This window comes from Triticum aestivum, chromosome 3B (genome assembly GCF_018294505.1).
Source record: "Triticum aestivum cultivar Chinese Spring chromosome 3B, IWGSC CS RefSeq v2.1, whole genome shotgun sequence".
NCBI classification, from domain to species: Eukaryota; Viridiplantae; Streptophyta; class Magnoliopsida; order Poales; family Poaceae; genus Triticum; species Triticum aestivum.
The window spans coordinates 826,152,657-826,170,437 of NC_057801.1; the positions used below are offsets into that span (position 1 = coordinate 826,152,657).

Below are 17,781 nucleotides of genomic sequence, written 5' to 3' on the forward strand. Positions count from 1 at the left end.
GCTCGGGTGCGCGTGTGAGAGGAGTAGCTGAAGCTGAATGGTGGTGCCGGGTGATGCGATCGCCGACGTCGGCCGGCAGCAGATTGAGCGTCGCGTGGGTCGCGAGCCTCGCGCCTGGGATCCAGAGGCGACGGAGAGTCCGTCCTCATGTCTGTTCATGTTTTTTTACAACCTGGGACAAAACGTTTTCTCACTTTAAAAGAGGAGTGCGGGTTGAATTACCTAAAACACAACGGCTTTTCTGTAAAACTGCCAAGGCGACGTACGACCAAAAGCAGTCGGCACTTTAGTATTAGGGAAAGATGTTCATGTGTTTCGAAAAGAATGTTTGTGACATTCTAAAAAAAATTATATGATGTAAAAAAATGTTTGCATAATTAATAAAAATGTTTCGTATCATTCAAAAAGATGTTCAACATGTGTTCGGCAAAACGTTTTACATGTCGAACAAGGATATTGAAGGGCGGGATACACATGTTTGAGAGAGAAGAAGAGCACATTGCTCATCAAGGACATCCACGCATGCGCGCGTCTATGCTACGATCAAAACTGGAGTGGTACCGGACTTAAGGAATTGTCGTAGTGTCATAGGCCTCACCGTCAAAATGTTGTAGCCACGTAGTGATATTTTCTCAATTCTTTAGTTTGCACTATGAGCTACAGCCTAGAATCATGCATAAATAGTAGTAGGTAGATCAAAATCAGAGTATTCCTTACATTGCCCTCGTCCATGTCAAAATGAATAGTAGATAAATTAATCTGAGTGATGCAACGAATATATCTGAATGCGCCGACCTGATTGGCTAATTCTTATTTAGTTTTAACCATCAAGTTAATATTTTCTCTGAATTTATCAATGTTACAAATTTATCGCGGACACAACTCTGATTTTGCAGACTTGAGTTACATGGTGATGATGATCTTGTTCCTGGGGCTTGTCTCCTGCAGTGCAGTTATAACTCGAATAAGGGTTGTTTTCACTCATCACTTTCATCGCTATCATATTGGAAAAGGGAATGAAGAATATTGGTCTTCTCTTCTGAAGCTTCAATTTTCTCCTCTGCAACTGGTGCTTTGAAATCATCATGGACAGCTCGAGATTCAGTACTCTTGTGTTTCTTCTGAGGATTTGCAGCAGCGGACTTTGGCTTTACTATGAATTTGGGCATCTTAGATGCCAAGCTCTTCTTTACTTCTTCTTTATTGGCACTCTCAGGATCATTAGCTTTGGCCAAGACATCTGTTGGATGATCTAACGCTGATTCAGAAGACTCGTTGATGATCTCTGACAGAAAATCTTCATCATTGACTTCGATCCGTTTTACGTAACCTTCCGAGTTACGGAAAGTGATTGATCTGACGAGCTCTTCGTCTTCCTCTGCTAGTAGTACAGTATTTTCCTCCTCCTTTAAATTTTGATGATGGGCAGTAGAAGCAGAATGGTTCAGAATCCCAAGCATCCGGTCAATGGAGACCCCTTCATGCCTAGACTTGATCGACCGCGTCTCTTCCAAATCGGCGAGTACGTCCATGTCCCGCTTGGAATCCATGGCTCTGTTCTCCAGCGCTCTCATGGTGTCGCCCATCTCCTCCGCGGCTCGTTTCCTCTTCTCCTTGTCCGCCACAGCCTCTGCCTCGCGCCATGGCTCGAAGTTGCGGCTGGCCCCGGACTCCACCGTGTAGTCCGAGTTCCTGGGGTCCGTCTTGAAGGCGATCTCGGCGGAGCAGCGTGTGCACTTGATGTAGAACCTGTGTATTCGTATCCCCAGGTATGCCTCCCCGGCGGCGTCCTCTTTGCGTGAGTTGAACTTGGTGCCCTTGGAGATGTACGTCCCGCAGGTGCCGCAGCGGATGCTCATCGGGAGCATCACGCGCACAACGATCTGTCGGTTCTTGGGCTGCCGCCGCCGCGGGATCTTCGCCGGGTCGAAGTCGTCCGGGTAGTGTTTGTTCAGCACCTTGCGCTCGCCCATGTCGCCGGATCTTGGAAGCGAGCCGGAGCCCTAGGTCGTACACGAGGCAGCGAGGCCACGGCCGGGTAGGGGCGAGGATTCGAGAGATCGGGATCGCGTGGGAGGGGATAGGCCTCGCCGATTCTCAAAAATCCCTTCGATCAAGGACAAGGAAATCACGAAGGCGGTTAATATTAGGTCGTTTCCGAGTCTGTGTGAAAAAGGAACTTTTTTTCTGACGGATTGTGAAAAAAGAGCTTTGTCGCTAGATCAACTGACAATTACGGGGATTTTACGGGCTGGGCGCCCAGCCCACCAGTTAAATTCAGGATTGCCTAAAAAAACAAAAATTCAGGAGGGACGGTTAATTCGGAGGAGTGTTTATAGACCAATTAAAACAAGACAGGTCAGCGGGTTGGTAAAGTTTGTGAGCGGGCAGCCCGAAAAATTTACGTTTGCTGGCTCGATTGCGGGGCTGGTTTTATAAATTTAAGTTTGCGAAATATTTCAGCACCTACCCGAATTACCGCATTTTACTGGTTTCGGTGGACTGAAAATTTTACTTGAAACTCAAATTTTTTTTTGAAAAATACTTGAATTATTGTATATAACTGAAATATTTTGATGTCTGTTGAAATCATTGAAATTTATCAAAATCTCATTGAAAGTGAGAACCATCGCCTCGCCAATCGCATGCGCTGCTCCCATGTGCTACTTGCCCAACTTTCCTTCTCTTTCCCTTCCAGGCCCGTCACAACGCATGTCCAGTATAGCAGCAACATCTCATCACAGCATTCTCCTACGCAGCTCAATCATCATCGATCGTTCTCTGCCTCCGCGGATGTCGATCCTCGACAACCCCATTGCCAAGTTCGATAGTGGTGGGGAGGAGAACCCCGGTGCCTCCACTCCGATGAGTAGTTTATGTTAGGGTTTTTTAGTTCTCGTAGGTGTGGCGCTCAGACGGATGATGACACATCTTCTTTGAGTTTTTCTTTCGGCTTCGATCCTCTTCGAGGTCGTCCATTTGAACGTTGTCGATAGAGCTCCAACGTAGATTCATGACATCTTTGTGGGGCGGTGAGGTTAATTAGGATTTCTTGACATGTGGCGAGATTTGGTGTCAAACGCTTCAGATTTATGCAAGGGTTCAACGGCGATGACTGTGGCTCGAGGATGCTGGTCCTTAGGGGCACATGCACGAAGACTTCCTGGCTCTGATCGACAAGGTCAAGGTCAAGACGGCTCTGGTAGAGGAGCGATGACAACGATGCGTCAACTGCTCGTTCTAGCGGCAGTAGTGCTCGTTTGATGGTATCAGAATCTCGATGTAATTTTTATTATGTTTGAGATGCTTTGTATTTCTGATGACATTTTAATATAGACCAGATCCTTTCCACAAAAAGAGTCGGCGGGGCTACGGGAATGAGTTCAGGATCACTAAATTTGATGATGGTAGGGCTATAGCAAATCAGATTTGCCGCCAACGAGCTCCCAGATCCAAATGTTGACAATGGAATGTTAGTTTTGCGGATTTTAATGTTGCATAGGTTATTTTGAAGAGCTTCAAGCTCTTGTACATTTTTGCTAGATATACACAGGTGACATGCTGAAATAACTTTGGGATGTGTGTTGCAAATGTAGTGTTGACTTCCATGTTGCATACTATGTTGATTGTTTTTCTCGGCAATTTTCTATCACCAACGGAGATTTTTCTGCATACAGTAAAATGTTGCATTGGTGAGTTTGAAACGCCACTACATTTCTTTTGCATGTTTCAAAACACCAATTACACAAATGTTGACACACTACTTTTTTTTAGGGAAATTAGGGGGTTTTATTCCACGATAACAGGTTTACAATATGCTAATACAAGATCATAAATAAAGGGAGCGCTACTACGCTCCGTCCGAGCATAACTAGCTAGAGGATGTGAAATCATATATTGTGATATTGCTATCTTCATCGAAATAAACTCTTGTTGTTACATCAAAGCTTTGATAATGTGCCATAAGCAGATTTGGCAAGTTACTCGCCACGGATAGCGGATAGGTATCCACTAAGTCTGGTTGCAATATGACCGGAAGATACGAGTACTAAAGAGCTAGTGACATCTCCATAATTGCGAAAAAAACAGATCATGGCATGAGGCAAACGTCACCTCGCCATGGTTGTTCGTGGGAATCGTTCCAACACTTTGGCGTGCCCCTGGCAGAGCAAAATGTATCAAAATGCTGCATGCTACAACAATCAGACTGGTTGGAACGGTTATATAAGTTGGATCTGGTGATGTAGAAGGTAGATCAGGGGGCTCCCACTCGATGTTGTCGATCACGTGTCCATTGTTGGAAATTGTTGTGACCTGCTACTTGGGATGCATACGATCGCTCCTCCTCTACCGGCGCATTGCCGTCAGAGGCCATCCCTCCATCGATCGAGGCTCAGGGAGGCACCCCTCTTGCTTCCACCGTGGAGGTACCCGCCACCAATCCCATCAAGCCTGGTGCATGCCCATGTGCCCTCCTAGGCAAGAGTAAAAAGAAAGCAAGGCTCCAACCATAGCTCCCGATCGACGAGGACCTCACCAACTCATGCACGTTGAGGAGGTGGTGCGCGGAGCAGGCAGTGAACATCTTCTATGTATAAGGTGGGGATTCCTATGCAGTGCATGCATTGGTGGTGGAGGTTGTCAGGGTAGGAATGCACCTTCGACATTGTCGTCTCGTGGACATTATGGACATGCATGTCAATCACCATTCTCATGCACACTAATCTCATCTTCAACTCTGGTGCCGACAACGAAGACCAGCAGCACACGACCACAATGGTTCCATGTATCTCGTCGCCCCCTAACGTGGGAGAGTTGTACGCAGGTGCAGGTGGTACTCACCGCAAAAATGGAACCAGTGATAGATAGATGGTAAGGGAGGAAGATGGAAGATTCAAACATTCCCATGTGGCTATTTTTCCATGTAGTCCCTAATAGACGGCCCCCATTGAGCAAGAGTTGTCAAAAGCGTCTTCACACTCCTACTAGTGCTATTTGCAGCCATGTCCTAGAACTGGTAACAATTTGCGAAAAATTGATATGTGGTGCCAATTTGGTATCCTATCCTAATTGTGGCAGTTTATGTAATTTATACTCCTGTAAATTCTTTAACGCTGTACCAGAACGATCTTAGAAGCAGGGTGTAGCCAGGCCCAGGCAACATGCCCCTTCCTTGAGACGAGTGCTCCTCGCCAACGCCTATTGCGCCATGTAAACAAACAAGCACCCTCTCGAGCAAGGCATGGGTCGGCCCAACAAACGTGCCCCTGCTCGGTTGACAGTTTAATTTATCAACTCGTCCATGGTGAGTGAACAATAAATAGTTCACTATTCACTACTAACTAGTTAACCTTAGACCATTGACTGTTGACCATGGACCGTTGACTTTGTAAAAAAATCATAAATCAAAAGAGTTCATGCATGTGAGAAATAGTTCACAATTTTGAAAAGCGAACTCGAGTTAAAAAAGTTTACAAATTTGAATTCTTTTGGTAAATTTGAAAAAGTTCATCATTTTTTTTAAGTTTCCAAATTTGAAAAAGCTTTCACGAATTTGAAAAAATTCATGGGTTTGAATTGTTTTTACGAATTTGAAAAAGTTCACGAATTTGGAAAAATCACAATTTTGGAAAAGGCCAATGAATTGGGAAAAAGGTTCATGAATTTAAGTAATGAAAATTTGATGATGCTAAAATGAAAAAGGAAAAACCGTCAATTTTGAAAAAAGTCCGCAGATTTTGGAAAAAAAATCATAAAATTTTATAAAAGTTTGTGGATTTGAAAAACATTCATGCATTTGTCAGATTAGAAAAATGTTCATGCATTTGAAAAAAGTACATGAATTAAAAAAATTCTACACATTTGAGAAAAAAATAGAAAAAGAAAAAAAGAAAAAGAAGAAAAGGAAAAAAAAGAAAAAGAAGAAAAGGAAAAAAAAGAAAAAGATAAAAATGGTCTAAAAACCTAAAACAACGGGAAAAAACCTTGAATGGAAGCTTCGAGAAGCTGCTCAAAACATGTCCAAGAAGCTTGCGCGAACTTTCCAAAACCGGGAACGGGAGCTTCCCGTTGGTGCCTTATATAGACCGACCCACAAAGATTCTATGGCAGAAATTAGCAAGGGCCAACCTAGGACATGGCCCCCTAGCCCAGAATATTTCCTTTGGCAATCCCCTAGTAGTTGGTCCATATAAATTGGACATACATTTGTCTGGAAGCCCCCTCCAACATATAGGCTAAAGCTCTGCCACTGATTGCAGCTATTGTGTGATAGGAGTAGTTACTATTCATTGATGTAACTTTGAGTTGGCATGAGGTGTGAGCAAATTCTAGCTACGCAACTGTTTCGGGGTACGCTTCAGTGCTCAAATGCATGCAAGAGATTTCTCCACGGATGTGTGGAGAAAAAACCATACATTAAAAAAGACATAAAAATAAAATATACATATAGAAAAATGATAACCATCTTTATCCCTTCTCATCTTTTTTCTTTCTTTTTTTTCCTGAAGAAAGACCTTTCTCATCTTTTTTTTTTTTTGAGAATCAAGACCTTTCTCATCTTTACACACCCTCTTGTCCTTTCTCTTTTTCGCTGTTGTTGAGGTAGCCCATTCAAGAACGCCAGCCCATATGGGTTCCGGCCCGGAATATAAAACCAACGCGACCCCAATTCGATCTAGGGATTCCTTCCTTCCATTAAAACCTTAACTGCGACGGCGGCGAGGTTAGATAGATTCTTCGGAAGCGGAGATGGAGACGGAGACGGAGTCCAGGAAAAGGCCTAGGGTAGCGGCGGCGGCGGCGGCGGAACCTGCGGCGACGGCGGAGTACGCGGCGTGGTTGGAAGAAATGGCGGCACATGAGGCGAAGGCGGCTGAGTTCCGCAAGAACCTGCTGGCGAATCCATTGACGCCCGAGCAGTTACGGGAACGCGAGGAAGCCGCGTGGGAAAAGTGCAACAACGAGTCGTGGGAGAGGGCTCGCAATAACTGGATCTGGCCTCCCTTCGAAGCCGACAGTATGGATCTTATCCTAATCCCCTCTATCTATCTTTAGTTTCTTTCTTGCACTATTAATTCTGGAGCGTGCTGCTGTGCGGTGGCCATTGCATCTGGCACGATCACGTGTCCGGTGTATCAGACCCCCGATCCTCGCAAGCTTATTCTTTCCCAAATCACCAATTCAAGCATTTGTGTTCCAATAAAAATCTATTGAACCATTGGCGTCTTAGATCTGAACACAAGTGAAAAGGACAGAGAATTTGTCTTCTGTAAAATTTGCAGGTTTTTCCTAAAAGAGTAGGAAAATTAATAAATAAATAAGTATGGATACTGATGGCTTCATGGGATTACACTTTTCGGCTACAGGCAAAATGTTATTGTTCTACTCAAAAGTTGGATCCCCCTCTCCTCACTGCCATGTTGCCACACAATTTGTCATGTTTCCTCAAAATTTGTTTCATACCGCTTGCCATATTGTGTACGTACATGCCAATGGGTTTGATGTGAGTACCACTTTAGTTGTCCTGAGTTGCCATGCTATTTACACGTATGCACTTGTCTGGATAGCGGGGTGTGATTGTTGTCATTTTAATTATCCCGAGTTGCCTAGTGTTCCTCATCCCTTGTATGTTTACTTCCATTCTTTGGCTAGGATTGATGCAGCGAAAATTCTCCTAATACTATTCCGTTTGATATATTAAATTTTGATTGATATGTTGTTTTCGATTCCACCCATCCACCATCCCCTTGTAACTAACGAGATTGTATTTGCTGCAGCGGACATCTATTGCATGCGCTTTACCAACGAAAATATCAACGACCCTAATTATCCACGCCTTGTCTGCACCATGGCAACTCTGCAGATTGTTTCAGTCCAGGTGAAGGATATAACCGGTGGGTTGCATTGGCCGCTGGATGTTTATGGTTTTGTCGCTGTGCGTGATGTGGTGGATCGCAAACGCATTATGGTTTTCAACCGTGAAAGGGATGACTACCAAAGAATCAGCGAGCAGGTTCGAAAAGATTGTATTTTGTCCCACTCTAATACATACTCCCTCCGTCCCATAATGTAAGACGTTTTTTGACACTACACTAGTGTCAAAAAACGTTTTACATTATGGGACGGAGTAGTACATATGAATGACTGGAATGGAATAGTAGCTAGGGAGTAAACCATTCCTTTTCTTGTGCATCACCATATTACAACCAGGCCTAGGAATAGGATACACAAACGTGACCGCAGCTTGAATTTGGCTATGTAAAATACAGAAAACATGGGAAAAAATAGATATTGAAGCTATGCATGAATAATGATGCAAGTTTGAGGCAGAAAATTACAAATGATGCGTAGTTTTTTGCAAAACATTGTATGTAATGTCACAGTTTGCTTTGAGCATACAAATATCGTGTTGTTATTTATAGTATTACTATTGAGGTCATCATCATGATGATGATCATGTTCTTATTGTTGTTAGTATTACTATTTGTCACTGAAGCATCGGCTAATAATTCCTTAGATATTTTTGTAATACAACTCACAGAATTTACGGTATGCACTTCTGCAATTGAACAGACAAGCTCCCTCTTTTTTTTTCCATTTCTGCCACGCAATGTTTTATAGTTCAATTGTTCAATTGGTTCCTGCAAGCTGAAGGGTTATAAATATTTATCATGTTTACTTCCCATCTCAAATGTCCTCTTGCAAATCCTGCTAATGGTTAAGTTACATTTTTCATGTTTGTCATCGGCATATTTTGGACTCAAGTCACCATCATGAAGTTCCACTTGATACAGTAACTGTGTTTTGATAGATGCACTCTCACTTGTATTAACGAAGGATAAACTAAATATATTCCACTGCAGTTCATGCTATTGATGAATGAATCTATTTTTATTATTGTTTACTTAAATGACTGATGCATGCAGGATTCCTACCTAACACTGACCGGTCCTACCCGTGGTGTTGTCATGACGATTGATCCTTCGTATTTGGAGGCTAAGCTCAAAGTAAGAGGTGCAACTGAATCTGAGGACAAAGATTTGAGCAAATTTGCTAAGACGTACAGATTGGGCTGCTACCTTCCTATTAAGCACACAAGCAAGCTTTGCACACTGGAGCTGCAGCATTACACTGTTTGTTCATCTGTGGAAGCCACAATTCGTGTTCAAGTCATTGAAGGGCAGTTTCCTCGTGATTTTCGTGGTGTGCTTACTGCTAGCACTGACTCTGAAAGCGGTGTGATGATCTCATTACTGGATTTTAATAGTGATGAGTTGCCAGTTGATGCTGATGGCTCTGTGAAGCTATCACGCCAAGTTGTTTCTGTTAAAAAGGGGGGGAATCTGAAAGTTTCTGTCTGGCAACGTGGTGTTGGTGAGGAAGAAGACCAAGAGATAACTGCTGCATCATTTGTAGCTAAGGAAGCTGAAACAAGCACTAATTATATGCCGATGAAGAAATGGAAGTGCTGGATGGAAGTCAGTGTCGCCTGGTCCCTTTTCAGCTGTTGGTGAGGAATAAGACCAAGAGAGATAGAGAGGCCAAATCGTTGGAAATATATCTGTGTAATGGCATGCTGACGACTTAACCCCTTGTCCTATTGTTTGAAGTCGTATTTTGACTGTGTACCAACTAAGATCGGTGCTTGCATGGACAAAGCAGGACTTGTTGTATCTTCTGTTCGAAGAGATTTTGCTTCATGTCTTTTTTTTTGTATAGCTGCAATAGTTTATTTGCTTGAATCACATGACAAGTCAATTGTTAACTACTCCCTCCATCCCATAATGTAGGACGTTTTTTGACACAGTGTCAAAAAACCTCCTACATTATGGGATGGAGGGAGTACAATTTTTCTTTTCTGATAACAGTTTATTTGCTTGAAAAGAGGCTGCTTCTGTGCTCACAGGACATCACGTGAGATGATAAGAAATCTCAAATGAAGATAAGAACACAGCAAGGGCAAGGAGGATTACTTGTTCAATGTTTAGTAGCCTTGTAGTTTATATGTACTGAAGGTGTCACCAAAGAAGAGTGACCAAACTCATGCTGCTGTCAGATGGTGTTTCCGGACTAGTTTAGTGATGTGAGTTTCAGAGAATGTGATTGTTCTGTGGAGCTCAAAACAACCAATTATGATTTTAATTTCTTGTTTTCTACTGTAACTTGAATCTCTGTGGGTTCGTTAGTAAAATCTGGGTGGAATCCCTTCATAAAAAGAGTATTAAAACTGACATATGGTTGACAACAACATAATTATCTGAATGATATCGATTAGCATGGAATGTGTACATGTTATGTTAGTGGTGCTCAAACTCGGAGTTAAATGCACAGAACCACAACTTTCGTGCCATGACTTGCGGAAAACCGCCACATTACAAAACATGACATTTTGCACCGAACCCAAGAATTGACGGTGACAAAAAACACTAAGTTAAAAAATGAACTCGTTTTGACATGGCAAAGCGGCCGCGTGGCTTGTGGTGGACGGTGCAAATAGTAATGGCCGTTAACGGCCTGACCGACCAAGCCGGTCGAAAGATTCCCAAAAAGGAAACGGTGGCCCTCTCTCTCCACTCTCGCTCACTAAATCCCCTGTGTGCCCTCACCCTCGCCCTCGCCCTCGCTCCCCTCTGCGCCGCTGCCGCCGCCGCCACAATGCCTTCTTGGAGAGATCTGGAAGATAGCAGCAAGGAGGAGCCACTACTAGAAAAACCCCTACTAATGGCGCACCTAATTTGGCCATTAATGGCGCATCTGTGGTGCGCCATTACTAGCACGCCATTAGGCAAGGGTGCGCCATTAGTATGCCTCCCAGGGGCCATGTATACCCAGGTGCTTTGGCATACTAATGGCGCACTACCACTGGATGCGCCATTAGTAACCGCGGCATACTAATGGCGCACTATCCAGTGATGCGCCATTAGTATGCTTTGTCATACTAATGGCGCACTGTCATGTGATGCGCCATTAGTATGGATATTATTTTTTTTATTTTTTATTTTCTGTTTTTTGCACAGGTTACAAAATGTATAATTTGACAAAATATAGACAGCACAAATCAACAACAGATTCATCGAATACAATAGAAGATTAGTCTTTGAATACAATTCATCATATTAGTCTCCGAATACAATTCATCACATTAGTCTCCGAATTGAAAAGACCGAATAAAGATAGAACATTATATTACAAGTCTCGAGACCGCGAGTAGCGAGTTTGTCTTCACATTACAAGTTGATATCGATCATCTAAACTACCATCACATAGAAGAGAGCTGCGGTCATCACGATGAGCATCATCACGATGAAACTCGTCTTCATCCGGTTCCTCCAACGCTCCCTCCCCTCTCCCGCTAGATAGCGGGCGTATCTAGATTCGGCCTCGGCCCTAGTGGTGTACCCGTTGTAACTGTTACCGCTGAATCGGTGAACCTGTCTCCGACACTCCTCCCAGTCATCGTAGACTCCGGGAACCTTACCCTTGTACACGACATACGTCGGCATCTCTATGCACTAGCCAAACGAAACGTTAGTACCAATTCACAGACAATACATAAGCAATATATAAGTATGCAACAGAACGATCGGAAGAGAAAAGCAAGACATTAATAGCATCGATTACATCTAAGTTGAACGACTCTCGAAACCAAAGAGACATACTACAAGTTCATTAAAGTTTAATTACAACATGAGCCAATTGATGTTTCAGAACTAGACACAGCATCACTGCTTTCGACTCGACTCAAGGGACCGGAGCGTGGATGAAGCCGCCGTCTATCGTGGGAGTCATGAAATAACGGTCGTTGTCAGCCTGCATTTGTAGCATTGTGTCGATGTCACTGTTGGACGGTTGATTGTTGAGGTAGAACTGCCCCGAGGTACGAAGGACATCTTGATGGATGATTTCCGCAAACTCCGACTGGATGCGAAAGAATTCTTGTCGGGGGTCCGCGTCCTGGATTGCCGACACGCTCTTTGCCCAATCTTTGAGTTTACTCGGTAGCAGAAGTTGATGATGGTCCCGTACGATCGCCCGCATGTGATGGATGGCGTAGTAGGCACCCTTCTGACCGCCAGGCGGCTGCTTGACGCAGCAGAACATCGTATTGTGGGAGAACACATGCTTGCCGTACTTACGAATAGGCTTGGTGAAGGTGCCTCCAGATTTGGCGTAGCCGGGGAGAACGTCATCAAGAACCTTCTTGACATTTGTGTAGTCTACGTTCGACTGACGGTCCGGGTCGAAATACGTGGCCATGGAATATTTGGGGCTTAGGAGGATGAGCGTGCAACGTGTGTCACTGCAGAAAACACGGAATGTTAAAAGAAAAACGATCGAAATGTAAGAATTCATATGTTACGGGCCGGTTGAGGGGAGGACTTACTCGGGAAAGTAAGGCACGAGGAAGTTATCCTTATCTTGGTTTGCCAGAATGACGCCTTCGAGGTAAGAACTCGCGACTTGCCGGTCCCCAGCGCTGCCCAAGATCTTGGCACGCATGTAGAAGGGGTCGACTATCACGATGTCCGGGGTCTTGTCGCGAATGATCCGCATCTCCATACTCAGCGAAAATAGCCGAACGAAGGTGTAGTGCAACGGATGAAGGTTCAACATAGCGTGGATGTCATCAAAACGCAGGACGATCGTACGCCCGATGGAGTTATCCACAAAGCCCTTGCCCTCTGGCACCTTGGCCGCGAAAACCGGGTATGCCACATCCTTTTCTCTGAGACGCCGCTTCTCCAGAGAAAGAACACTGTCATGCAGACTCCGCATAGCACCGGTTGCAGCATTGAGCATATTTGTCGGTAGCATCGCCCTACCCGCCACATGCACCCTCCTCGAGATATCCTGCGGTGAAGGTGGCCCGTCCTGAGCACGGATCGTACTCGGTGCCGGCTGGCTCGCACCCTTCTTAGTCTTTCTTTTGCGTGCCTTCTTCTTCTCCTGTAATGGGACCGAGTTCTGCTCACAGACCGCCTTCTTGAGTGTGTTGGGGCTGATAATATTTCGCACCTCGCCTATCTGAGGCTCGGTGAAGTCGGCAGCTGGAGGCGTCTCCTGAGAGCTGAATGCCAGACGGCGCCTGTTGCAACTTGGCTTCTCCGCGGTACCAGCTAGATCGCACACGTCTTTTGTTGGGTTTGGTTCTTGAGAAGGAGTCCCCATGAAGTCGCCATCGTACCCATGATCGGCAAAGTACTGATCGACGTTGCCAAATGTATCATCGTCGTCGTCGTCGTCGTTCTGATCCTGTGCCATATGCATGTTTGGATCCAGTGACATAGGGATGTCCGGCACCATTGCGGCGGTCTTGCCATGGGGCCGACTTGGCGCCGGCACGACTGGCGGTGTTGTCTTTGGGGTGGTGTCCCCCGCCCCCAAACAAATCTGGCTCTTCGGCCAAAGCAGGGGCCAGCTCAGGCAGGCGCTGAGGGTCATCACGTCATCATCGTCGGCCCTGACGGGTCGAATCGGAGGTAACAAGTCGTCGCAGCCTGGCAGCACCGGAACCAGTTGAACCCTAAACAAGTTGGGTGGCATCTGGGTACCGTGGAACAAGGGGTTGCCCGGTTGAACGATTTTGCCCTTGGCGACATCGACCAACTCGTTGTTCACGAAGTGGAGGAGAGTGCACGGAACGTCGGCGGCGCCCTGTGAAAACATTTAGGGCGTCAGGGATGCCCAGTCAAAGGCAAGGAGATGAAGTCCTCGGCCGAGAGAGGCTTAATTAGTTACCGTGATGATGGCGTCGAGCTCGGCTAATGTCGACGCACCGCCAACGGCGGGCGTGCAGTTGACGGAGGGGCCGCTTGCTGCAGAGGTGCCGGCCGGCGTACACCCGGGTGCATTAAGCTCCCGTGCCGGCGTCGGAGACACCAATGCCGCCTCCGTCGGAGGCACCAATGGCCCCGCCATCACATTATGCGAGTTGCTGGCCGTGAAGCTAGGAATCGGGGGCGGCCCCTGTTGGCCGCCCGCAATCCACGCACTCAACCCCGAGATCAAGGTAGGCACAATGGCGGTGATCGTCGCTCCGAGTCGTTGTTCCACTTGCTCTTGGACAATCTCCGGAATCCGCGCCACCTGTGCCTTGAGTTCTTGAACCTCTCGCGCCTGGCTTTTCGAGCTGGTCTTTTTCTCCTTCCGCACACCAGCGGTATAGTATGACCCCCATTTTGTCGACAAGCCTTTGCCGGCCACACGACCAGCTGACGTCGGCTTACTGAGCTTATCCTTCTTCTTCATTACATTCAACGCCCTATTTAGAGTGGTGTCCCAAGGGTTGCTCTTAGTCGACCCCGCGCTACTGCTTTCAGTCGCCTGCGGAAGGAATGTGAACCATTTAGAAATTTGGCTTCATTAATTAGAATGCAACCATATGGAGCTAATTACGCGGGGGTGTATTCCTTACCAGAACAAGCTCAAGCTGCATGGTCTTCGGATCCGTGGTAAGCTCCTTTGTTTTCGGGTCCTTCTTGTACCGGGCCCTGACAAAGTTCCTGGTCTTCTTGTCACCGTATTTATCGAAGAGGGGCGGTAGGCCTTGCTCGGCACGGTCCGCCTCCTCCTTGTCCCATATAGGCTCCGCCACTCTGTAACCGCCGGGACCGAGTGTGTGTTCCCCTATGTTCAGCTCCCGCATTTGTTTCCCCCGCTCACTTGATTGGGAGTTTGCGGTGCTCGAGCAATTGATCTTGAAGTCGTTGTAGTCATCTTCGGTGATCGAAGGATTTTTCTCCTTGATCTTTTGATAACTCTCACCTTTGTCGATCATTTTCTTCACATTGCTTTTCCAAGTAGACAGGGCCTTGCTCATCTTCGTGAGGGCAGCATTGTTCACTTTATTCCCTTTGAGGCTTGTGTTTGCAAATTCAGCGGGGAACTTGTATCGTTCGTGCAGCTTCGTGAAGAGGAGGTGGCGCAAATTCTCTCGGTCAGGATGCCTCAGGTTCTCGGTGTTGATCGAGACGGTGCTCCGGACAATGCACCCGAGCTGAAGCGAGTACCCCTTGACTATTCGTTCGGGCGCCGTTGGATTCCCGTTGGAGTCCACTTCAGTAACTTCCTCCTTGAGGGTGAGGAGCACGATCGGGCGCCGGTCCTTCCGTTGCCTCTTCGGTTGGCTGCCATCTGTGCGGGCGCCGCCATCATCAGTGGTGGCATCCTCGGCGGCACCATCAGTGGTGGCATCAGTGGGGTCATCCTCGGCGGCACCATCAGTGGTCTCAGGATCGGTGGGGAAGGCGGCGGCCTCATACAAGTGAGGTTGTTCCTCCATCTCCTGGGACAGCTCCCAGAATGCCTTGCCGCCCGAACCCCCGGCCTCATCGTTGTGGGCCATGTTTCTCTCTAAATAGAAACAAAGTTTGGTCAAAAAGTTGGTTATTGTCAAGGAACAAGATCTCTAAGTTGACCAAATAACCTAATTCTCGAGGAATGTCGCCAAAAAGTTGGTTATTGTCAAGAAACAATTGAGAGATGTTTGTGATATTGCCTAGGTGTTTTGGGATAGAACCTGTTAGTGTGTTGTTGCTAAGGTCCAAGTCCACGTTCTCAGGGTAACCTAGTTCTTGAGGGGTGTGTCTAGAAAGTTCACTCTTCTTTTTAGAAGACAAGCGTCTGAAATGGTATTGCCTTTCCTTAATTTGTACTATTTTTTCATTGTGTTGAATACTTATGTGGGTGAGTGTATCTGTAATTACTTTTTACTACACCGCAGGGTGTTCAAACACGCGGAGAGGATAAACGCTAGCAGGCTGATCATTGCATATCATTCATAACCATGAATGAAGGCTCAATGGACCAAGGAAATAAAACCTACACAAACACAAGGATGACTATTGGAGACACTCAGGCCTGCTGCTTTGTGTTGATTGTTCAGAAGCTAGGGAATGTCCATTATATATAGATGCAGAGAAGCTTCGGCCGTGGTGAAGGTCAACCCCTATATTTTAATTGGAGGTCCAAGAGATAAGCTAAGCTGCAAATTATGAATCTGCGTCGAAAATTGCACCACATTCAGCATAGGGCAGGATACGCCTACCCTAATGAATATGTTATTCTCACAGCTCATCACTTGCTGAACTTGTAAATCATTTCCGTGAAAACAATCAAACGGTTTTCAGCAACAAGTGATATAAGGAACTAAACTGGGTTTCAGCTCTACATGGGCCAGAGTGGACTTGGGCAAATGTGTGTATGTGATGTGCCCCAACAGGGTAAACTTATTAAGATATACTCCAATCTTCATCAAGTTGCAGTTTTGAAACGTTGGCAGTTTTTCTAGCTAATGAAAGGAAATGATTTCCTTCCTGGACCATCGAGTCATGCACACGTTGGGTTAATGCGCAGTCGAACTCCGATGAAGAAAAATAGAAAGTATATGGCATAAAGGGGTCTAGACTTGTGCAATTTTGACATTTAGGGTTACCCAAATGCATGTGTTATGACTTCTGAAGCCAGACAGAAACTCCGATTATTTTTGGTTCTGTACATGATGCAAAATGGATGGATGGATGAATATAATGAAGCAAGTAATTGTCCTGCCTTGGAAATTAAGCTGGTGCCTACAGGTATATGTATGTATTGTTCGGTTGGTCCTGAAAAACAAAAGCTATCTAGCTAGTATGCAATGCAAATTAAGCTGCAGATAGCTTATTGTCTCCTCTCACTATCTCTCTATCACACATGGCAAGCAAGGGTGTCTGAGTGTGTGAATAAAATACTAAACTAATCCAACCACTAAAGCAAATTAATTTTTATTTCGGTTGAGAATCGGGCACCTTCTAGGTCAAGAAAATTGGGCATGACCTTTGCTAATTTTCTTGGCCTAGGAGTGCCCCATTTCTCAACCGAAACGGAAATTAATCAACGTTTCAGGAGAAAGGGGTTATTTTTTGGCACAGACAGAGATTTTATTCACCATCGACGCAAAAGTAGAGCCTGAAGCTTCCAAAAAAAGAACAAGTTTAGAACGGCACACAGCAAAGCTTTGCAACCTGGTGCATTGTTTTGCTTCAGGTGATCTGTCCCGGAGCAGCATCCGGACCAAAGCTTTGCAACCTTACAGCGGCGCGTGCACACATCGCACGACGAGTTTCAATTACACAAAAAAACTACTTGAGGGGTAAATAAAACAGCTCTTGTAAATACATCTGTCACGGCACAGGACATGGACTTCATCCCTAAAGATATCTACATGAGCATAGAGATGCGGAAAAATGAACAACCCAGTTCCATATCAACCTAGTTCAAAGATACAAGTATGACAAGTCACCAATAAGCCACCACAAAGAGCTAGTAGGTGGGGAACTATCCTAATTTTAGCGAAGCACTTGGTACAAGCTAAATCATGCTATTAGCTGGGCATATGCAGCAGGAACAACCAAACTTGAAGAAACTCATGCTAAAGAATTTAAAAGCTTCTGCAATACAAAGATGACAATTCACAATTCTTGCTAGTAAATGCATCAGATTTAGAATTCTTGTCAGAAGCACGGATACATGTTTAGAATTCCATTTTACTCAATCTCTGCTACAACTTTCAAGATGCCTTGAAAAAATTTACAAGGACACACTTGTGAAGCTTGTGACCACATTATGGGAACAAACATGTTTACCACAAACTCCACGTAATTCATAGTACTTGAAACTAAAAGTCCTGCATTCTTTCATTGGAAAAAAGAGAGATGCAGGCTGGTGCTTGTGAAAACTTATCCTAGGAGGCAAACTCTCTTTGAGAACTTTGTGTTAAAAAATGCACAGTAAAAAGTACAC

General features: G+C 45.3%; 2 protein-coding genes across 2 annotated transcripts; one reads left to right on the forward strand and one right to left on the reverse strand.

Annotated features, from left to right (window-relative positions):
• Window positions 1-765: 765 nt before the first annotated feature.
• Window positions 766-2,099, reverse strand: LOC123066877 (splicing factor YJU2-like). The gene has a single exon (XM_044489866.1). The coding sequence runs from the start codon at window positions 1,971-1,973 to the stop codon at window positions 978-980; it is 996 nt and encodes a 331-aa protein (XP_044345801.1). The 5' UTR covers window positions 1,974-2,099; the 3' UTR covers window positions 766-977.
• Window positions 2,100-6,671: 4,572 nt separating this feature from the next.
• On the forward strand, window positions 6,672-9,967 carry LOC123066879 (uncharacterized). The gene is made up of 4 exons (XM_044489867.1): window positions 6,672-7,018; window positions 7,779-8,014; window positions 8,928-9,511; window positions 9,870-9,967. Exons 1-4 carry the CDS (start codon window positions 6,751-6,753, stop codon window positions 9,880-9,882), a joined length of 1,101 nt encoding a protein of 366 aa, XP_044345802.1. The 5' UTR covers window positions 6,672-6,750; the 3' UTR covers window positions 9,883-9,967.
• The last annotated feature ends 7,814 nt before the right edge of the window (window positions 9,968-17,781 follow it).